This window comes from Podarcis filfolensis, assembly GCF_964270895.1.
Source record: "Podarcis filfolensis genome assembly, chromosome: 9".
Lineage (NCBI taxonomy): Eukaryota > Metazoa > Chordata > Lepidosauria > Squamata > Lacertidae > Podarcis > Podarcis filfolensis.
In genome coordinates, this window is record NC_139610.1 from 40976538 (window position 1) to 41000840 (window position 24303).

A 24303-nucleotide genomic window follows, 5' to 3' on the forward strand; every position below is an offset into this window, starting at 1 on the left:
TGTACATACTCTGTGCAAAGAAATGCTTGGGCAGAATCTCTGTATCTCTGTATGCTGCTTGTTTGATAGCACTTGCACAAGAAGCACAGTAGAGGGAAGAGCAGTCAAGTTTAAGTTTTGAGAATGGTTCTGTTTTACTGACGGCACTTTTATGTGCCCTGTGGTGGAAATGAGATTGTCCCCTTTTCCCCCTTATTTCTTAATGACACCAGCATTGTATGGTCATAATTCACATACTGTACAGATACTTATATTTGCTTTCGGAATTTAGGCGTTTCATTATACAGTAGTATTACAGTATTGAAATTGCAGTACTAAGGAAGAAGTTCTGAACAGCACTGGTGGTATTTGGCTCCTGAGGAAACAGGCAAAGCAACATGACCTCTTAAAATATTTAGCTTTTAAAGCTTTTATAAATAGACAGTGACCATTAAGCAATGCATTTGAGTTCAGAAGAGATGCAATTTTTAGTTACTCTGTGCAACTTTCAGCATACATTTGTTTATATTTTTAACAAAATGCAACTATCAAATGAATCTCTTGATATATAATTCTATATGTTGCAAAATATCTAGTTTGGGTCCTCCCTAATTTTTTCATGTGCTTTGTTCTATATCACCCTACCCCCTATATGTTTTCATGTACCTCAAAGCTCAATAAGTTGCTGATAAAGGCTTCAGAAACCTTGTAAAGACCTGTATTTTTTCCCAGACTTTCCCTGACCCATAAAATCAGACCCTTTTATGTGTCTGAATCATTCTGACTCCCATTTTTATTTGTTTTTAGTTACTTTTGCTTTGCTTTTTTATTGGTTTCAGGTTGTATCTGTGTTTTCATGATATTGTTTGTTTTTTATATTGCACACCACTTAGAGATTTTAAAATATTAAGCTGTTTATAAATGCTTTTAAGTGAATAAATGCCATTTCCCTCTTAGATTCTAAATATGGGACAAGAGGCTCATATACTGTAAGACCCTTGGGTAATCGTTTAGGCTTAGCTGAGTTTCCATCACGGAACAAAATTTGCCCCTATAAATAACTGGCCTAACCCCACCCTATGACCCCCACAACACATGCCAGAGACCTGCAGGAATTATCCAGTGTGTGCCAATATTTCAACAAAACCAGCCGCCTGGAAATTGGTAGAACTAAAACAAGTTCTTCTCCCTCAGTCCTTTCCTGACAATGACATTAAAGACATTAAGAAAGTAGATAGTTAAAATCTGCTGAATTATTGTAATGAAGGGAAAAATAATGTTTCAAAAGTGGTTTCTACTGTATAGAACAATCTCTTTCCAAACACATGTGAAATATAGATGTTTTGTGCTTTCTCCACAAACGATGAAAGAGAGTGAACAGAACTGTCTGGACATGTGTCACGTTGAAAATAATTTTTCTCCTGCCTCCTCTTTCCTCCCCTCTGTTTTCTGGAAGCTCACCTGATCTTAGCTTTTTATCCCACCTTCAAACTTTCTGTTGTGAAAGTAAAAAGCATTTTAAATTTGAGCAAGCGTATGGTGGCTGGGGTGAAAACCAATGTAAGGCCGGCATTTTATTTAATTGTATCTATTTCATTGTAGCTGATCTGTATACCAGTGTGTTATAATTGAGTGTCAGAATGGGGACTGGGAGACTCAGGTTGAAATCCCCACTCAGCCAGGAAGCTCATGAGGTTACACATTCTTTGAGCCTCACTGGCTTGTTGTGAGGATAAGATGGGGGAAAGAGAAACCTTTTATATCACACTAAGCTACTTCCTGTAGTAGAAGAGTAGGACAAAAATGTTCTCTATGAAATAAATAAGGGTGCACAATTATAAGTTGTGTTAAACATTTATATATGTTATAGTTACAGTAACAAGTGCCCTTAGTTATCCAAGTCCCCTTTGCATTCATTGTTGAAAAAGCTAGAGCCACTGAGTAGACTATTTAATCTGTGCATTTCTCCCTATATGTCTGCAAATAGAAGGTCTGCATTCCAGCAGACTCTCTGAGGAGCCCAGGTCCCTACAGGCTCTCATGTGCCTCTGGCATGAAATACAAATAAATATATGGTCCAAAATAGAAAAGCCTGTGTCCTGAACTGGTGTAAGGAATCCAGATTTTTGTTATTTTTATTTCAGTTCATAGCCTGCCCTGTCCCAAAGGTCCATAGCAGCTAACAGCATGTGCATTTTATGTAGAGCCCTTGCCTCACCCTTCTTCACAACAAACTTGTGAATGGAGGTTATGAATATTTCCTTTTACGAGTGTGGAACTTAAAACTGAGAATGACATGTCAAGGTAAATCAGGGAAATATGGTAGAGCAGGGATTTAAACCCAGATCAAAGACTGTGGACCACTTTGGGTTTTGTTTAAACACATGCACACACATATATACAGATTAGTCCTTTTGTAATGCAGAAAATTGTAATGCAGAAAATTATACCTAATAGATATATTTTTTTGGGGGAATAACCTTAGTTTTTAATGGAAGGGCTAAGTAAGATCTGTGAATTAATATGCATTAAGTAGCAGGCTGTTTTATTAATTTATGATAAGTATTGAAGTATGACGGAGTGGGTGAAGTGAGAATTACCATTTGCTGCTGTGAAAATGATGCTTGTCATGTTATCTCCCAATCCTAAAGCGTTGTCTTAAGCTTTGTCTTCATGAGACTTAAAATCTTGTATTATGCCCAGTGATCAGCCTTAAACCTCTTTGCTGTCACTGAAGAAAACAAATCTTTTGCCTTTCTTTGCCTGGGGGATGTGGAGAGCTGAAGTGGTCCTATGTGACTAAATTAGATGAAAGACTTGCCTTCCCACCACGGAGACACAGAGTCTAATCAAGTGAAATGAGTTCTGAGATCTCCACTCACTTCCTAGAGGATATCAGTTTACATTACAAAATCACGCGACACCTAATTCATCACAGTTGATGCAGACTTTACTCGAGAGAGGGCCACAGCTCAGACAAGATAGTAAACCACCTGTCCCCTCTGTGGAAGGTGTTGATTATTAAGGCAGTGGGAAGCAATGGTGGGAAGGGTCTTTTGACCTGTATTTTATGTATTTTACATAAAGGGAGAGGGAGATGTCAGACTTAAAAGTGGAAAGATTAATACTTTTAATTATAGTTAACATAGATCATTCCCACTCCTTCATCTACATATGAAGCTAAACTTTTTCTTTTCTTTTTTCCAATTTTTTTTATTAAATTTTCCACAATTATAACAAAATACAAAAAGTGAAAACAAAAAAGAAAGGGAAAAAAGAAACACACCGAAGGGGGGGGGGGCAGTACAACACATTACAAGAGAAATACAACCAAAACCACACCATAAAAAAGAAGAAAAAATAATCTTAATACCTTAAAACCCAACCTTGCTTACATATTCATTGACTTCCTCTAATCCCTCCCTTCTGAATTTCCTTGTATTTGAATGTAACAGCTTTCCAATATCATTATTAAACAACAATATTCCAATTATAAAATTTGTTCACTTTTCTTACTATTCTAAATCTCATTTATTTAATTGAATCCTAATTTAATCCTAGGCCTTTTGGTACTTTCAAGTAGTTTCTAAGTTTTTTATATTACAATATTTATTCAAATAGTCCTTAAATTTCCTCCAATCTTCTTGGTATTCCTCTAATCTCTGGTCGCGGATTCTTCCTGTCAGGTCAGCTAGCTCCGAAAAGTCCATCATCTTCATCTGCCAATCTTCCACTGTTGGTAATTCTTGTGTTTTCCAATTTTTGGCTAGTAAACTTCGAGCAGCCGTTGTGGCATATAAAAACAATTTAACATCTTTCTTGGGCAATTCCAAACCTGTTATTCCAAGTGAAGCTAATTTTTTTCTGTTTGTTGGCACAGAAGTGTTTTTAAAGTTGTATACCGGTTCAGCATCACAAATCATGGTTGTATGTTACCAGAAAAGTGACATTGCAGTGGCTTTGTAAATAGATGCCCAAATGTTTTTCAGGGTGATGTCTAATGTCTTCATGCTTCCATATTTGGTGTGGTGAAGGAAAACTAATCAACTTCTTGATTTCTTTCAGGGCATTGTGATAACTCCCTTGCTCCTGCTGCTTTTTGTGAGTATCTTAATACTGCTTTTCTTTCTGTCATCATCATAATCATCATCACATTGGCTGTTAAGTAGTGTCATATTGGATGTGGAAAAGGGGCCATTTTGAATGTTCCAGACTATTTTCAGTGATCAAAGTACACATGACTAGTTCTTGACAACTTTCTAAGTTGATATAAATAAAAATGTGTCATGGAAGCAGTTATCACCATGTGCTCATCTAGGTTAGCAGTAGCATTGATACCAAAATAAGGAGCAGCATTAAATGGCAAGTAACTTACTGGAAGATCTATCTTCTCCTATGTAGGCAGTATCTGCTCTAGATTTTGATTTGATTTCTTGTACTCCTATGCCGCTTATCATTCAAATGAATCCCAAAGCAGTTTGCAAACAGTAAATAACAGTAACATGTTAGAACGTAATAAAACATCATAAATACAGCATGGATCGTATGGAATAATTAACAAATCATCAGTGAAACAATTACCTTCTTTATAACACTGTTAACAAAGCAACTACTAAAAAATAAACTAGACATCACAACTAAAGCAAAAGTCATATGATTATCAATACATTATTTATAATTTATAAAGCAATATTAGCAACGTTAACAAAATAGCAGGCAAAAAACAAGACTGCTAAGTTCTTACACACACACTCCACACCCCCATGACTCATAATCTTTCACTCTGTTCTGCTCATTGAAATAATGCCTGTGATAGCAACCCCCCCCCTGAAGGTTCCTCTGGTTGGAGGTTGGGCAGCAGAGGTGAAACCAACCACCCTCTGATAGCAAACAGATTTCGGGGGACGCTTAAACAATATAATGGAAATGTAAGACTTGGCAGGATTTTGTTTTTGGAAGTAATGGGATAAATGTGCTTTATATCTGTATATATATAAAAAGAGGGACGCGGGTGGCGTTGTGGGTAAAACCTCAGCGCCTAGGACTTGCCGATCGTCAGGTCGGCGGTTCGAATCCCCGCGGCGGGGTGCGCTCCCGTTGCTCGGTCCCAGCGCCTGCCAACCTAGCAGTTCGAAAGCACCCCCGGGTGCAAGTAGATAAATATGGACCGCTTACTAGCGGGAAGGTAAATTGCGTTTCCGTGTGCTGCGCTGGCTCGCCAGATGCAGCTTGTCACGCTGGCCACGTGACCCGGAAGTGTCTTCGGACAGCGCTGGCCCCCGGCCTCTTAAGCGAGATGGGCGCACAACCCCAGAGTCGGACACGACTGGCCCGTACAGGCAGGGGTACCTTTACCTTTATACAAAAAGAAGGAAAATATATTTGTGATTTTCAGGTTGCCATTTTTAAGTACAAGATAGGGAATTAATGAATATGTATTTCTCAATCCTTGCCTGCTCTTTTGATTGAGATAAACAATAAACTTCAATGGAGATGTTAAAACACACAGAGAGAGAGAGCTAAAACGGTGAACAGTTTTTTTGTGTTTATCAGGACTATTATCTTGTATGATGACAAATTGCTAAAGCCATTGGGGCTATTAACCAAATTTTGCTCACATTTACCTGCTGCTGGCCTTCAAATCAGGAGGCATATTTGTTCAACCATCCATTAGTTTGGTTGAATTATATTCCTAGAATGAAACCAAGAGACTTTATTCTGTGTTTCTCAAATGTCGTCTTTGTTGCTTGGTGATCTGTATGTGACTTTGAAAGAGGGATTTCAGAGGAACGTTTAACAATATATTTAATTCTTATTTCAACCCTACTGAAATAAGTAGCTAATTTCCCATTAGGTTTACATGGCTGTAGATGTGTATCAAGGGAGAAAGGAAATGACACAAAGAGAAAATCAGCTATGAATTATAACTTAGAAATCTCCAGAGAGGAAATTTTAGGTATGGTCTACTATATAGAAAATGTTTTTGTTTACCTGTGTTTAACCTAGAAGGGTTTAAATATCCTAGAAAAGGTTGTAATTTAGGATTCCATATAGTGAACTCAAGTGCTACCCTTAGAAGAACTAAGTGAAATTTCTTTATGCATTGCTTAGCTCCCTACACATATTTTTCTGGTTCACCTGACACTGACAATGCTGGGTAATACAGAAAAATTGAAGCATAAAGTTAGTTGAGACTGCCAATACTCCCTCAGCCTTTGACTGCACCAAATCCCCAGACCAAATGCAGCAATTAAGAAAAGAAATGTGGACATTCTCTTCTGTCAAACTTGGTCACTTGTTCTGTCTTTGAACTAATGGAGGTGTGTTTCAGAATACATTAAGGGTAAAGGTAAAGGACCCTTGACAGTTAAGTCCAGTCGCGAATGACTCTGGGGTTGCAGTGGTCATCTTGCTTTACTGGCCGAGGGAGCCAACAGTTTTTCCGGGTCATGTGGCCAGCATGACTCAGCTGCTTCTGGCGAAACCAGAGCAGCACACGGAAATGCCGTTTACCTTCCCGCCAGAGCAGTACCTATTTATCTACTTGCACTTTGACGTGCTTTCAAACTGCTAGGTTGGACCCAAATAATTACCGCCCAGTCAGTCTGACATCAATACCAGGGAAGATTCTGGAGCAGATCATTAAGCAAACAGTCTGTGAGCACCTAGAAAGGAATGCTGTGATCACCAATAGTCAGCATGGATTTCTGAAAAATAAGTCATGTCAGACTAACCTGATCTCGTTTTTTGACAGAATTACAAGCCTGGTAGATGAAGGGAACGCAGTGGATGTAGCCTACCTTGATTTCAGCAAGGCATTTGACAAGGTGCCCCATGATATTCTTGTAAAGAAGCTGGTAAAATGCGGTCTTGACTATGCTACCACTCAATGGATTTGTAACTGGCTGACTGACCGAACCCAAAGGGTGCTCATCAATGGTTCCTCTTCATCCTGGAGAAGAGTGACTAGTGGAGTGCCACAGGGTTCTGTCTTGGGCCCGGTCTTATTCAACATCTTTATCAACGACTTGGATGATGGACTCAAGGGCATCCTGATCAAATTTGCAGATGACACCAAACTGGGAGGGGTGGCTAACACCCCAGAGGACAGGATCACACTTCAAAACGACCTTGACAGATTAGAGAACTGGGCCAAAACAAACAAGATGAATTTTAACAGGGAGAAATGTAAAGTATTGCACTTGGGCAAAAAAAATGAGAGGCACAAATACAAGATGGGTGACACCTGGCTTGAGAGCAGTACATGTGAAAAGGATCTAGGAGTCTTGGTTGACCACAAACTTGACATGAGCCAACAGTGTGACGTGGCAGCTAAAAAAGCCAATGCAATTCTGGGCTGCATCAATAGGAGTATAGCATCTAGATCAAGGGAAGTAATAGTGCCACTGTATTCTGCTCTGGTCAGACCTCACCTGGAGTACTGTGTCCAGTTCTGGGCACCACAGTTCAAGAAGGACATTGACAAACTGGAACGTGTCCAGAGGAGGGCAACCAAAATGGTCAAAGGCCTGGAAACGATGCCTTATGAGGAACGGCTAAGGGAGCTGGGCATGTTTAGCCTGGAGAAGAGGAGATTAAGGGGTGATATGATAGCCATGTTCAAATATATAAAAGGATGTCACATAGAGGAGGGAGAAAGGTTGTTTTCTGCTGCTCCAGAGAAGCGGACACGGAGCAATGGATCCAAACTACAAGAAAGAAGATTCCACCTAAACATTAGGAAGAACTTCCTGACAGTAAGAGCTGTTCGACAGTGGAATTTGCTGCCAAGGAGTGTGGTGGAGTCTCCTTCTTTGGAGGTCTTTAAGCAGAGGCTTGACAGCCATATGTCAGGAGTGCTCTGATGGTGTTTCCTGCTTGGCAGGGGGTTGGACTCGATGGCCCTTGTGGTCTCTGCCAACTCTATGATTCTATGATTCTATGATTCTATGACTTCCGGGGTGGCGCCAACGGCAATGGCGGACTCCGTCTGAACTGGAGGGACCAGCTCCGCGCGAAACGGGTCTTTTCCGCTATGGCGAAGCGGGGACCCTTTAAAAAATCACAGGCGGATGAAGCCTGTGACCATGGGACTCGGCGGGCACCTTTAGCACCCCCCCCAACCCGCAAAGGAACCCATAAACGGGCTCCGAAGCGAAGAGGGGGAAGTGGCGCGGTGCTGTGAGTCTACTGCTTTTTCCGTGGAGCGAAGCTGCATAGCCGTTGCCGGAGAGTGCTGCCTTTTTCCTGGGACAATTTGGCATCTAAAGAATCACCCGTGAGTACTTAAAACTCGAACAATTGGACTTTAAATAAGGATTGGCCAGTAGAGAGGAATTGGACTTAAAATTTACTTCAATTTGGTACTGAAACGGGAAGGTCTAAACAGGAAGTCAGCCTTCCGTTTCTTTGTAGTCAGAATAAAGCAAAGACAACGTAACTAGAGCATAGAAATTCACCCTTAAAGGATTGGCTTTCATCATTTAAAATCGTGGAACCCCCCTTCGGTAGCAGGAGAAGAAGGGGGACCTCTTTTTGGATTGTTTAAACCTGCAGAAGTGAGTTTAAAGTAAAGTAACTTTCCACCGTCCTGATCCTGGAGCGGAGTGTCAGGACTGACGTTTGAAGCTCATTGACCAGAGACAAATGTTTCTGACAGATAGTTAAAAGAAAAGTAACATAGTGACTCCATTGTTTCCTTTCGCATTTCAAAAGAACAAATATTGACTGAATATTTTAAAAAAGAAACTTTGTTGCTATTGTTCTTAAAAGAAAGAATAAACAAGTTGTCCCCCTAGAGGGAGACTGTGAAATTGTAACCAACTTCAGGAGCTTGCAGCTGTTACAGATTACAATCGTGGGAAAGGACTTGTGACCTTGCAGGACAATGTCTTCAGAAGCTCTGTTGGGTGCTTTCTGTAAAATAAATGCCCTACTGGATCAGCTAAGCCAGAAGACGGACTTGATGACTAATGTGACCAGAAATTTTGAACAGGCAGTAGGAACTACATGGAGCCTACCCAGGAACTAAAACAGGAGTGTGCTACGACAGCACAGATGAGAGAAGAGGATACTGCTGAATCCTGGGTGTCAGAAATGGAGGGAGCTGCGGCCCTGCAGGATCATGAGCCTCTGGATTTGATAAATGAATTTGGAAAAAACCAGATTTGGAAAGATAAAGTTAGGTTTGGTTTGGAAATGGGGGGTTGGAATGACCCTCCCATGCCGGGATGTTTGGACTTTCTGAGTCTGGTAATGGGCCGTCAGATGTTTGGAGCTGTGGGGGCTTTTAATTTTGGAGGGAATCTGAAACAGGTGTTTAAATATTACATGGAGTTTAGTCTGGACTATGGAAATGGGGCTGATCCGTTGAAAAGGGTCAAAAATATTACTAAGCTGGAGTTCCTACGAGTGGAAGGAAAATATGAAGAAGAGCCGCGGAAGGGACATGGAAGAGACTTGAGGGCCTCGGATATAAGGACACCAGGTTAATGTGCTAGATAAATGGGACAAAAAGGACTGACAAAATCCGGAACCAGGAGGAAGGGACGCTGGATGAAGATTGGATTGTTTTACTTGTTTTTCTTTTATCATTAGGACTGCTTTAAAATAATTGATGAATGCTAGAAAAATGTTGAAATGGAACTACTTGGTTCTAGTAAAAATGTTTAAAGAATTAGGTTAATGGTATGGTTATGAGAAGTCGGTAAAAATAAGATTTAAGTTTTAAGTTTCAAGGTTTGCTATAAGACAAGATGAAAATAGATTAAGATAATGTAAGGACAAAATATTATGAACTATGGATAGGATTTGCTGTGATAATTATTAACCAGGATACAAGAAAGGGGAGGAGGAGGAGGTCAAAGAAAGAAGGTAATGAAAGTTAAAAACTTGAGAATGATGGATGTATTTTTTCTTTCTATTTTTCTGTTTTGTCTTTTTTGTCTTTTTTTTCTTTTTTGTAATTTTAAAAAATCTTTAATAAATATTATTTTTAAAAAAACTGCTAGGTTGGCAGGAGCAGGGACCAAACAACGGGAGCTCACCCTGTCATGGGGATTTGAACAGCCGACCTTCTGATCGGCAAGCCCAAGGCTCTGTGGTTTAACCCACAGCGCCACCCGCATTCTTCTCTCTAAATCAAGAGAGTGTTCTACTTAGTCGTGTTCCTAATTAGTGGCATATGTTGGTGGTGGGAGGCAGTATTCCCTTTGGAAAGCAAGCCCCATACCATGTCTCAAGGGAACAGTTTTGTCATTCCTTCTCACAGTTTTGCTTCTATTCTCAAACCACCCTAAGGTTGTCCGCATTGGTAAGATGTTGATCCATTGGAATTATTTTTAAAAACCTTGTTCCTAGTCCTCATATTAACACCTCCTTTTTGCTATCTCCCCTCGTAATCACACAGTATGCCCCTAGCCCTGCCTTCTGCCCCTAACCGTGGCTTCAGTCTTGCCTCTTCTTTTGCATCCATCCCCTATTTCTATTTATAAAACTGAACTTAGAGATGCATGCAGACATGATTTTATGATATTTTCTGTTGTCTTGCACATAATGGTTGAAAGGTGTAAGGAAAGCATTATGAGTGCAGTTTTATGTGAAAAAGAAGTTTTTGGGGAAATTATGCAATCTTTAAAATGGGAGAAATCATTAGCATGTGAATACATTGGTAGTTATTATTATCATTATAAACTGCATTTTTGTGAAGTATGAAATCACTGAAGTGGCTCGTACAAGTTGTCAAAGTTCTTGCCTTTTTTGTTAGCTCCAGATTGTCTAATTGGAGCCTTCAGAGAATGTTTAGGTAGGTGATTCCAGGCCTGAGAAGCAGATGCAAGCACTCTGTCCTCCCACTGGACATTAGGTGTGGTGGCCAGGAGCTACCATACCAGATGAAACCTAGATACCCCCAATCTCTCACTCTTGTCCACCAAACTCTGTCTAAAGGCCAAATTAGGACAATTGGTTGCTTGCTGGGAAGAGTGTTTAACCTCTCCTGCCTCTGCTAATTCTCCTGCTCAAACCTCCTCAGTTCCATTTTCCTGCAACTGGGCTTCTTTGTTGTTTCAGAGCCCCAACTAGGGCTTTACAGGGAAGATTTGTAAGAATAAATTAGTGGGTAGGAATAGGATGAAACCCTTCCGCCAATACTCTTCATTGGTGTTGTGAGGGTAGCAGGATATGCCTTGGTGCCATCTTAAAGACTTGACCACCTTCCTTCCTTGCAGGGAAAGGGGTGCTTAGACTGAGGGGATGGTGTGCTTTTGACTATGTAAGGAAAGTGAATGTCATGAGCAGGATATTTGTTTGTGCCAGGAGCATGTGTTGATGAGGTTATGTATGAGGGTTAATGAGTAAAAGGGAGATTGGTGTTATTTAACTACATTTTACTCAGAGTACCTATTGAAATTAATTAAGATGACTAAATTAGGCCCATTAATTTCAGTTGAATACCATCGTATGTGTATGTAAACTCCGTGAATTTCCATATTTTCTAGTAACAAAAACAATTATTATTTATTACTTGCATTTATATTTTGGTTTCCTGACCCAAAAAGGAGCCTAGAAGCAGACTTTTTAATTTTTACTTCCTATTCTGTACTGCTCTCTAAGGTTTCAAAGCAGCACAATAATGAGTATATTAATCTGTATGTGTAATGTAGTAAGATAAGAACTTCTCCTTCTAGATAGGTTTACATTTATTGATTACAGTTTATATTTTGTGCTATTTGCACAAAATTTATTACTGGTAGCTTTTAATACTTCACACTGCTTTGCTTCCACATACTTGTTAATGTAAAATGAGTAATATGAAGTAACTGTTAAAGAAATGCTGAAGTACACAAAGGGAAGAGTGAGCACTTACAATAAATTATACATTTTGCATAAATTATTAATTTTCTTAAATGAATGGTATTAAATGTAAGACAGTTTTGTATTTGAAAGAATACTGTGACCGAACTTAATATTTGATTAATTCCTTTCAAGAAAAATATTCAGGATTTATGTTACCTTAATGATGGGTTTTTTGGGGTCTCATGTAATTGTAACCTCACTTAAGAAACAGTATCTTCCAGCCTTTTCAATTTTAAAAGTCATTTCTGTGTCTAATTAAACTTTGTTAAAGTGTTACTGAGCCTTTGTTCCCAATTATACTCAGCTATATTCATATCTGTATAAAAATTTCTGAATAAGTGGACAACCTAAAGAAAATGATACCATTCATTCATATGGTAGAAAGAAAACATCTCTACTGTACTTAAAACACTTTCCACATGGGATTAACCCATTCCAGTTGCTAATAGTGGATTTTGTTGACTCTCTTCTGTAGTACCTGACCCCTAGTACTTAATGTGAGCTATTGAGAATTGAAAATCAAGCCTGCCCCCATTCAAGGGCTAAAATCAAATGGCCCCATTTATGAATGACACATTGGGCAACATTTCAGCAGCATGCTGAGAATAAAGTCTTGAATGTGTGGGTTGTTGTTTTTTAAGTGCTCACAATGCTTTGTATATCTGTCATGTAGTACTTCATTTATTTGAGTTCACTATCCTGTGCAATGTTAGTAGCACAATATTTTTGTATGAAGAGAAACTTTCCACTTCTTTGGCTTATCCCTTTTTCTTAATGCATTCACTCACTTTTATTGAAATTCTTTCATTTGTATCAGTCATTTTGACACTAATAAAGCAAATAGTGGGGTTTTCCACTCTCCTGGAATGAAGGCTGAGCTATATTTCTAAACCTGTGAGGTAAGAGGGTAGGATATGACAACAGGGAAAGAGAAAGATGAATTGTAATGTACATTTGGTCAGCGTTTTAGCACAATTTTTGTTTGCATTTTTGCTAATTTTGCAAGGGTGAAAATAGGATGGTGAGTTCATATTTAGACTTGATTATTTAACCATAGACTCAAAACCATTTGACATGCTACCTTTCACAATATATGTTCACTCAGCCAAGCTCCTCCAGTGGGCTGGGGGGCACTGAGTGCATGTTGAGTGAGCTAAATAGACACATCTGAACATTCGCAACTGTCCTGAAACCCAACTAACAGAGTTGCATTCCTCTGGACCACTTCACTTAGATGTATCTTAGGAATATGTTACTAAGAATAATGTAGAAATCTGTCTGCTGAAAGAAGGACAGTGGGAAAATCTCCAGGGTTTTTTGTTGAACTGGAAGTTTGGATAGATGAAGTCAAATATATGAATGCTGTCCTATCACAAATGCAATAGGAAGCATTTGGAGATACTAGAGAAGCAGTATAAGGTGCTGTTAGCAGCACATATTCCAGTTTTTAGTTTCCAAGCAGTCACCAAGGACAGCATCCTGTAGGTCACACTGCAGTAATCTTACTTTTGAGTTTGCAAAGATCCTAATTACTCTTCCTTGGTCTGGGGTGACAAAAAGCAATACCTCCTTCTAACTAATTTGGTGTTGGGAAAATGTATTCCTGGCACTGCCAATTACTAGGCTAATAGGCATAGTGTTGGATCCAGGGACATCTGAAGACTACAAACAGGAGCATCCTGGGAAATCATGGATATGGTGAATCTTCTTTTATTGGAATGCATTCCTGTACATCCCAGGAACTTCCTTTTTCATGTTTTTTGCAGAACTAGCAGGTACCATTTGGTAGACATTCCTGTCTACACCTTTACTGAACTGTAGTTTTATGTTTAGTAAAGCATATTCTGCATCCCTGTGGTGAAATACCTTCACTCTCAGTTCTCTGTAGCAGACAAAAGTGCAATCAGATGATTTCCTTTATTTATTTATACACGGGGCAATTGACAGCCAGTCGAAACCCATTTAAAACATTGAATCATAAAACCAGTGAGATTATTAAAACAGCAGAGTTTAAAGGAAAGTGCCAACATTTGGAATGGTGTTTGGAGACAGGTTGTGGATTCCAGATAGTAGCTTAACCAACCACTGTATCCTTTATTAGCTTGAATTCCTAGAGATGTTCTAGTGTAGATTCTACAACCTCAATATGATTAGGAGGATGCAAGAACACAACCTGGCTTTCTTTTTTAAAAAATGTTTACGCTCTGAGGAGCATAGCCCCGAGGACTGCCTCTGAAGTGGACTTAACGAAGTGGATGAGGGATTGCAGTTTGGCACAACTGATATGAAGTGTTTCATCTGACTCCACTAATGCAATTGTGGCAGTTACAGATGCAGCATCTTCCTTGGAGAATACCACAGCTGTGATATTTGTCCTCTTTGCCAAAAAAGGAGAGAAATTGAACAGCTGGTCTGAGAGAGAAATAAGGGCCTGAAAGTTGATTTCCTTCTGAGAACTCTGTACCAGGGCAAATCTATCCTGTCTTTTGGTGTTTTTGTTTTGTTTGTAAACTGGAATAGAAGTAAGGTCACAATTATTTTGCAAGCCATGGTTAAAACTAGTAACAATGTTTTAGAAAAGCCTAAAAACTAGGATACCCAATAAGGTTTCAGGACATTTTCATTGTATTTCATTTTCTTTATATTGTGCTGAGAAGCATGACTTTATGTTTTATCCTGTGATCTGGGGGTAGGAGACTTGCAGCCCCCTAGATGCTAGATTTATTACATCAGATTATGTATGTTCATTGTATGGCCTTGGATGGGGAGCCTCCTGATGTGGCTCTCCTAATGCAAGCAACATGGGAGATAGGATGGAAACCTGCAGAACTTGGTTTAACATGGGTGGCTAACTTGAGGCACTCCATATGCTGTTGGACTCCAACTCCCATGAGCCTCAGCCAGCATGGCCAGTGATTAGGGATGATGGGAACTGCATCTGAAGGGGCACAGATTCCCCATCACTAATATTAGCTGTGTAATCAGTATTCAAGACTTGCAAAATTAGAACATACACAGTGCAATCCAGTACCTGTCTACTCAGAAGTAAGCCACAGTGAGTTTACACACATAAGTACAGATTTATGTTTTATATATCTGGACATTTAAACTTATTGGTAATTCATTAGCAGTTAAAATTCCATATTAACATCATGCTTTTAATTTCTTTCACAGCTTGGATCCTCCTCCTCTGTGCCTTTCTCATCTATATTCTCACAACTGTTCATGACCGTTGTAGTTCCACTTATAATTGGACAGGTATGTTTTAAATATACATATATAATGTTTCTAAAGTCTTATGGACTGTAAAAGAGAGGAGTCTGACACTTAGAAAAAGGCCTCTGGATAGTGACATTTAATAACAGAGGGATGACAGTGTAATGCTCCCTGAAGCCACATTGATTTTACTTGAGAATGAGCAGCTGTCCCTCACTCCCTCTGATGAATCTTTTACATATCTATCTTAAAAAAGTGTTTGGAAACATAAAGTAGGGGAAGAAAATGGTAATCTTGGTGTAAATGAGCTGTGAAAGTATCGTAAAGGTCTGCAAATGACTTGATTTAGAAAAAGTCTCCTTGATGAAGCTGCACCGCTAATTGTTTCAAATCAAATGTGGTTCATTGCATGTAAGCATGTGCTAAAGTAAAATAGATTACCCAAGAACTAGTTGTGCTTGCTAAAAGAAATTAAGCATTTCTGGTAATCATTTTTCATGTTTGTTTGGTGGTTTATATGTGTTATATATTCTTGTAAGGGTATATAATGCATTTATTTATATTTTATTTGAGTATTTGTATACTGCGTTTCAGGAACCTGCATGTGTGTGCATATATCCATATTGGTCAAGGCCCAAGCAATTTGTGTAGGCCTCCCAAGGTGAAAATTAGGATAAAAATACATACATGCTATAAATAATAGTGTATATATGGATTTTTGGGAGTATATTAAGATTCATGGTTTTGTACACAAAAAATAAGGTTAATATTAGGTTATACAGGCGACTCCCCACTTATGTGGGGTTTATGTTCTGGGGGGCCCCACACATAAGCGGGGAGCACCCACTAAAAAGCCTCTAAACATCCATTTTACCTGCTTTCCATGCTGTCCAGTACCTTTGCCTCTAGATTGCAAGAAAAAGCAGGGAACAATACATCTGAGCCCACTGTTGAGTGGGGTACTGGGCAGCAGCAAGAGCTCCCACCTGCCATTTTGGATCCCATAAATTAAAAAAACAAAATTAAACATTTATTTCTGGAGTTTGGGCTCACTGACATCCTCTTCAGGCCACAAGTCACAAGCCTTCTCCCACGATTTCAGAATTTGAATTTATTTATTCCAGTTAAGTCCAGTTAAGTATAAGCAGCTAAGTTTTGCCCTGGGACCCACTTTTTGTGTACTGCCTAAATACCATGTATTTCATACATGGATTTTTTCCAGGAAAAATGTTTATCCTGTCATTTTTGAACTGTACTTGTGTTACAAGAATACAAGTAGGCCACTGCATGTACTTTACAGATAAGTGTACACTAAAAGCCAGTCTGGCTACTTTAATAACATGCTTGCACATTATACATATATGTATGAAGTTACCAGTTATATTAGTTGCATGACATGTTGATGTTCAGGTCTTTTGACTCTAAAGTCAGAACATATTTCAGCTGTTTAATAAGCTAGAAGTTAAAAGCACACATTCAGAATGTGTGTATCATTAAGCTCCCATATAAGGATCATATAATGAAAATGATGATCAAACACAAAGTACCCAGTTAGATTAAGGCTGCATGTTTACATCACAAAAGGCAAATTTAAGCACCCTACACCCCCCCCTTGCCCTCACTCTGAATAGAGGTGAAAGGGAGGCGTGTCCCTGTTGCCAGGCAGCGGGATGACATTCCTTTTCTTTCTGTATTGCATTGGTAGTTTCACTGCCCACTGATGTTGCATCACCTCTAGTTCTTTATGTGACCTTTAGTGAAGGAATGAAAATTGAGGTGTGCATTTAATGTGCATTTAATGTGAATCCCCATTTACCTTCTGCTGTATCAAGTTAACTCTACCCAGTTGGATTGAGAAATGTAGGAAGCCTCAGTATACTGATTCTCTACACTGACTCACAACATGTACCCCAGGATTTTAGACAGGAGTCTCCAAGCCACATCTGAAGATTCCAGTAATTGATTCTGGATCCTTCTGCATGCAGAGGATGTGCTGCATTGCTCCTAAGCTAAGGTTCTTCCCCGTGTGTTATCTTCAACACCTGCCCTTCAATACCCTACCCCTTTACAAGCAGTTTAGTGGCCCATGTAGAAAAGACTTTGTTGAAGATTTGTCTTGACCTTATATTATTTCAGTGCCAGATAGATCTGGGTTGCATTGTGCATGAGCCACAGTGATGTGCTGGAGCCAAATATTCACAATTCTGTACCACATGTGGTAAAATATTTCTGCATGATATAAAGCACTTTGTTCACCTGTCTCTAAGCCACATTGCCCTATTCTTCGCCCCCCCCCCCCAATACTGGGACTCTGGACAAAGATTGTGGCCTCTTTTGTTTGTGTTGTCTCATTCTAACAGGATTGTGACAGGTACCAGAAAAATGAGTACCATGACAGTATTTCCCTTCCCTTTTCTGCTGTCCTTCTCCCTTCTCTAGAACTAAGTGCTTGTGACAGACTTTTATTTTATGTTTTATTTTAAAGAGTGATTTATGATTAAAAGTTAATGAAATAGAATTTTCACAGTGCTTTTATTATATTCTACCAGTTTGAACATTTTTCAAAGCAGCACACCAAAACCCACTGTTCTCTATGAATAAATAATAAAAGCCATGTCTGTACATTATCATTCATGCATTCTGTAGTTGCCCACTGGTGATTTGTTTGCCAGCCTGAAGTGGGCGCTTCATATTAAACCGTCCTTAACTAAAACTCAAATTAGTTATTACAATTGCTCCGATTTAAAATGTAAATATATAGATATATGTAATTGAATTCTACTTTGTAAGCTCACTGGGTTGCTCTCTTGAGATATAGTGATTCTGCCAGTGAACTGTACAAGTGGATTTTGCAGGTGGAGTGGTCTAATCTGTCCCCAAAACATTGCTCAAGCAGGAAGCAAATTATTATTATTATTATTTATATTTGTTAGTCGCTTTCCTCACAAAAGCGTCCAGTTAAAACAAACGCAACCAATAAAAACTATAACTAATAAAATCTATAGAGATAAGAGAACAAGGGCCAAAAGTCTGGATAAAGAGAAGAGTCTTTGCTTGGCTTTTAAAAATAGAGATAGGTCATGCAAGGTATTCCTCCTTGGGAAGAACAATCCATAAGCAAGGAACTGCCACTGGAAAAGCTCATTTTCATGCCTCAGATGATGATTGCAGGGTCTGGGAATAGGTAGTCCTTGGGGGAATTAGGGTCCTGAGCTGCATAGGCTTTAAATGTCAAACCCAGCATTTTGAATTGAGCCTAGAAAATAAATGGTAGCCAATGCAATTGTGCCAGAATTGCTGCTATATGATCAGAGTGTCCTGTCCTGATCATCAATCTGCTTGCTGAATTCTGAACCAGCTGCAGTTTCTAAACTGCCTCCAAAGGCAGCCCCATGTAGAATACATTGTAGTAGTCCATCCTAGAGGTTACCAGAGGGTAGACAACAGAAGTTAGGCACAACTGGCCACTAGCAGAAGTTGATGGCACTGCATGCCACTGAGGGAACTTGAGCCTTAAGTAACTCTAATGGATCCAGAAGTATCTCATGTTACGTATTTGCTCCTTCAGAGGGAGTATAACCACATCCCAAGCTGGCCCCATCTCATCCCTCTGGTCCAGGGAACCACCTGCAAACTGTTCCTCAGTTTTGTCAGAATAAAGCTTCAGTTTATTAGCTCTCATCCAGTCAATTCCTGAGGCAAAGGAAACTTTCCAGCACATCCACTGGCATACCTGCAGATGTAAAGGAGAAGTAGAGCTGTGTGTCATCAGCATATTACAGACAATGTAGTCCAAAATGCTGGATGGCCCCACTCAGCATTTTCATGGAGATGTTAAACAGTGTGGGGGATAAAATCACACCCTGTGGAATTCCACACTAAATGCTCCATGGCACCAAACAGTATTATCCAAGCACAACCACCTGAAAATTACCATCCAAGTAGGACTGGAATCACTGTAGAGCAGTGCCACTCAACTCCACCTTAGCTGTTTCAGAAGAATACCATGGTCAAAGGTATTGAAAATCGCTGAGAGATTGAGAAGAGTTAACAGGAACACACTCACCCTTCCTCTTTCCCAGCATAGCTCACTATTCAGTTTCCATATTGAAGTCAACTGAAATGGATCCCAACTGAAATGGATCTAGAAAGTTGGTTTCATCCAAGAGAGCCTGGATCTGTTCCACAACCATTGCTCAGAGACCTTGCCCAAGAAGGGAAGATTAGCAACTGGTCATTAATTACTTAGATTGTCTGAATAAAATAAGAATTTCTTAAGGATTGGTCTTACCACATCCTCCTTTAAGCAGGCAGAGACCACCCAATCACCATCCTGGCCAAGGCTGACCCCTCTCTCACAGGTTGTCACCCAGACTGAACCAAGCACCTTGACCATGTCTTTGGGCTGTACTAACATAAACTCGTCCAACCCTTAGGACTAGACAGACACTTCTTGAGATGTGTCTGCTTTAACAGTGGAGTCAAGGTCTTGGCAAATGCAAGCAATTTTATATCCATCTTGCTCACCCACTCAGGTCTTGGTGATACAGACCAGGTCAGCCTTCTTATCCACAATCAAATCATGGTTAGGAAAAATCTTATTCAAAGTCAATCTGGCGTTCAACAGTAATAGCTGCAAACCTGAAGGTTGGCGGATAGGACAACCACCATTCTTCAAGCTGGAGAGGGGCCTGGCACACTGATTGTCTATTCTGTGTCACCTGGCCTGTGCCTCCTTTCACTCTATATCTACCCTTGCTCAGAATCACTGTAATTGCCATTTCCCCAGCTGATCTCGTCCCAGGCATATCTTTTCCTCACTCCCTAAAACTGAGTGCCATAAAACACCTCTGAGCAAATTACAGTTAGACAACAACCACCCAAAAGATAAAGTAGCTATAAAGCATCAGCTACGAATCCCCCCTTTTAAGAGCAATTTTCCATGGGAAACTAAAAAAGGAAAACCAATGATAATCTACTCAAGCAAGAACTAGGTTGATTTTATGAACAGGCTTTCAGGCTGCAGTCCTGTGCACACTGAACTTGGTGGAACTTCCTTCTGACTTGTGCATAGGCTTGCCCTTTCAATATAGTTTGGCATTTAAAGTAAATAAAGCTACAGCATTTCTTAAGAAACATTTTAAACTAGAATGTAACTTTAATCCATATAGAAATGGCCCTGTTTACAGCTAAACTTCAGCTGAATTTCAGGAAGAAGCAGCAATCTTCTGGGAGGCCAACACTGTTGAAAAGCTGTTCAGAAAAATTGAGATGACAGATTAACAGCATTCATGCCATAGTTCACTCTTATCTGACACTTGACTTTAACTACAGACAGATGAATTCTTGATAGGAAGGTAAACAAAGGAAAATATAATATACAGCACCCTAAAAATGTCATGAAAGGTTTGTTTTATGGTATTGAATTGCAGTGTTTTTAACATTTAAAAATAGAAGTTTGAAAATGCCCTTCAGATTGTTTAGGGAAGAGCTTGTGTAACACTCATCTAAATCTAAATAGAACACAATATTGTGATTTGCATCCTGCGCATTGAACAAGATGTTATTCATAAACACACACATTAATGTATATGATGTTTAGAGACTGAGGTTTAAAGAAGCAATAAGCTAAAGAAAAAATAACAAAATCAAAGCAGAGAACATTTGAAGAGGCATATTCTGACATCCGTCATTTTGGAAAGTACATTGCTACATCAGAATATTAATAGTCAATAAAGGAAATTATATTTAAAACTTTGCATTGTTTTGTGATCTTTTTCACATTTCTTCAAAGGAGAGAGCACTTGAGTCATATGTGTTTCTTTGGGATGCTCAAAGGAAAGGGATTTTGTAGATCAAAGTGGCTGGGAAGTAGCAGTCAGCAAAGGCAGCAGTTCAAAAGTAGAATCTGTTCAGAGCACAGATCCAACAAGCTCAGAACCGTTATAGGGTATTCTATCCTATCCAAGCACTAAATTGCCAATGAACTCACATCTGATTTTTATTAAGCTCCTATTTGCCCCTTTAAAAAATAAATAAAGGAGATTTGGAGGACCTCCCATGTAATTAACTTAGATCAAATTTACATTAGCATTCTCTTCCTATAGTGTCATTATTAGAATCACCACTGCAGTTGTACCAAGTGTTGTAAGTTCAATGGAAGATATATAGCATTTGCAGGCAACCCTGAATGCAGTGCATACAGTTCTAGATTCAGAAGTTCTTGAGGCCCGACTATGTGTTGCATGGAAGTAAGTGTAATTGAACCGTGATAACCCTTTTATTTTAGGAAATGCTTTTTCAGTAGCAATTTCAGGTAGGGAACTGACATGAGAGGAAAGGACTAAGCACGCCACACACCCAGTTCTTTGCTTCAGATTACCACTTCCTGAAGTGCTTTTTCCTTAAATTAAAGGGCTGCTGTGGTTCAATTACATGCGTTTGCATCATGTAATGTGTAGTTATATCCTCAGATAGAAACAGGTGGATATACCATCTTTTTCAAGTATGATGTTGGAAAGGTAGCATATGAAAAATGTAACTAAATCCATAATAGATAACTGCAGCAATCTTGACACTCTCTTGCTCAGTGGCCTCAGATGCCTTTGTACGACGGACCATACACCCACCTTTACTTGCTGCAATAGAGTATGACATGGGCATAACTTTTCTTTCTTGGAGAGGCTCATATTATTTGTTTTCTTGTTTGGGCCAAATCATGTTTGAGATCCTTTGTTGTAGAACCACTGTAGTGTATGGCTAAGCTGGAAAGTCGCCAATTCAATCTCACCTCAACTATACACAAAGTCCTCTGCCCATATCATCTACATAGAGATAATAATACGGACCTAACATACAAGATGGTTGTAAGAATTACTGAGAAGAATGTGCATGGAGCTCTTTGAATATGCAGAAAGTGTTTTATTGTTTAGTCGTTTAGTCATGTCCGACTCTTCGTGACCCCATGGACCAGAGCATGTCAGGCACTCCTGTCTTCCACTGCCTCCCGCAGTTTGGTCAAACTCATGTTCGTAAAAGTGTTATATAAATGCTAATAATTAATTTCATTATAGTAGCTGTGAAACTAATAGGCTACCCAATGCCTATTAAGATTTCTACCCAGCACCTGCTTTTCATTTATCCCTTTGTCAGTTGTAGCCACTAGCAAATCATTAATTTACATCATGTGATCCCACCACGCCACTCTGGATATAGATCAGTATTTCTACCCATAAGCATATATGGGGGAGACTATGGTGTCCTTGCTGCCACTTACCAAGTTCATTGCAGTGGTTAGATTCAGACAGGTGCCTTTCATAACTCGGTCCTGTTGGCGCTCTGCTACATTGGTTTTCTCTCCCTTATCAAAGCCCCATCTCTGGACATGACACTTTCCCAGCCCTGATTTGCAGAAAAGAAGCAGCAGCCAGTCTTTAAAGTCATGTGACCAACGTGACTGAGTTACTCCACCCTTAGTTTTGTGAATGAGCTTTAAATCTAGGTTTCATATTTCCAATCCCAGTGATTACTCCACTGAGCCTGCCTGTTAGTGTGTCTCTAGTACCATACAGAAAGTTTAATATAGAGAACTGTTGTCTTGTTGGTTCCAGAGTATGAGAGGTTCAAAGTAGATTAGTGATCAGCCTTGAATAACCTGCCTTTATTTGAAGAGCAAATATTGGCTCAGTAAATGTGTTATGGCACCTGTTTGTGTGCAAAAGCACATTGCTATTAATTTGTGCTGATTTGGAGTCTGTAGTATCACTCTTGCAAAGCTCCAGGCTTTTCACGGCTGCCTTTAATTAAATTACTGCTTCCAGTCTACACACAGAGACATGTGCACACACATTCATTTATTCAAAGGCCTTATGTATTCTACCTTTCAGGGGAAAGCCCTCCCAATGAAGCTTATGAAAGATTTTGATTTCTAAAATTTTATTTAAAAGCATATCTAAACCATTTAATATTTCAAAAATCTCTCAAGTGGTGTACAGAAGCAACATCAATGAAAACAAAAATTTAACTTAAAGCCTATAAAAATATAATGGCAAATCCAACAGACTAGCTGGGGCTGATGGGAGTTGTAGTCCAAAAAAGTCCAGATCTGGAGGGTACCAGGTTGGCAACATCTGGATTAATGGGTAGCATGAACTTTCTGTGTTACTTCATAAACACTGCAGTAATAAAATCTGTTGGGGCATCTCTTGAGAAGTCTTGTTATGTGGTGACTGAAAAATTAATGCAAGTCCTGGCTTATATAATTTCCTGCAAGTCTAATGTAAGCTGCAAACTTTGATTGATGTCACATAGCACTTTCATGTAGATTAAAAAGAAAGGGGAGAAAAGATGGAACCCTGTAGGACAGGTATGGTTGAACCTGAGATTCTCCAGGTGTTGCCCAATCAGCTCCTTTCAGCCCCAACCAGTATGGCCAACGATCAAAGATGGTGGAAGTTATATTCCAGGAACATCTGGAGGACTACAGGCTAGTCACCCTGATGTACCGTAATTCCCAGGGGGAATTAGTCTTCCAGCACCACCTTCCGGAATTATGTCACAACTTCGAGGAAGTCCAGAAAGAGGGCTTTGGTCAATAGTAGCAAAATGTAATGACTCCTGTATTTCTAGAACCATGCTGCCATTAGTTACTGTACTTCCAAACAATAAAGGGAGAGGAAAACTGATGAAACAATTTCATTTTTGAAATTCCTGAATGTGAAAAAGTTGCACTAAACATTGTAGGCTTGCTCATCTTCTTCCGTTAATTCTGGTATTCCAAAAGCTTACTTATTCAAACCTTTATTAGGCATTATACAAACAAAACGATAAAAGAAAAAGTAACATATAAAAGCCTTGAGATATATACAGAAAGGCAGCAGTTGGCTACATACATATATATTTATATACATATAAAATCAGTGGTTTTCCTTGTTAACCTGCTCCTTGGAGGACTGCTACCAAAAACTCGGCTACCCCCGCCGTTACCCTTTGGTCAACGTCGGATAGGCAGAATCCCACACATTCACCTTGTTGGGGCTCCAGACCACCCAAAAGAGGGGACAGCACGCGTTGACGGAGCGTACTGTACAATGGGCACTGAAAGAGAATGTGCTCTACCGTGTCCGGGACATTCATAAAACATCTGCAGAATCTCTTGTTTCTAGGGATGTTTTGATATCTTCCCCTGACAAATGCTGAGGGAAAAACATTCAAACGGGCCAGCATAAAAGCCCTACGTTGGGCTGGAATTAT

The 24303-nt window shown here is 39.5% G+C and overlaps 1 protein-coding gene and 1 long non-coding RNA gene across 5 annotated transcripts in view; one reads left to right on the forward strand and one right to left on the reverse strand.

The window, feature by feature from the left end:
* Positions 1-24303, reverse strand: part of LOC310770570 — a 188744-nt gene that overhangs the window by 81014 nt on the left and 83427 nt on the right. The window lies entirely within an intron of this gene.
* Positions 1-24303, forward strand: part of SLC10A7 (solute carrier family 10 member 7) — a 132677-nt gene that overhangs the window by 78878 nt on the left and 29496 nt on the right. For 2 of the 4 annotated variants that reach the window (XM_083631299.1, XM_083631302.1), the window contains 2 exons: positions 4045-4080; positions 15010-15093. In XM_083631299.1, the coding sequence (XP_083487425.1) occupies positions 4045-4080; positions 15010-15093 (120 nt within the window). The remainder of the gene's footprint in view (positions 1-4044; positions 4081-15009; positions 15094-24303) is intronic. The other 2 variants (XM_083631301.1, XM_083631303.1) reach the window with 1 other exon arrangement.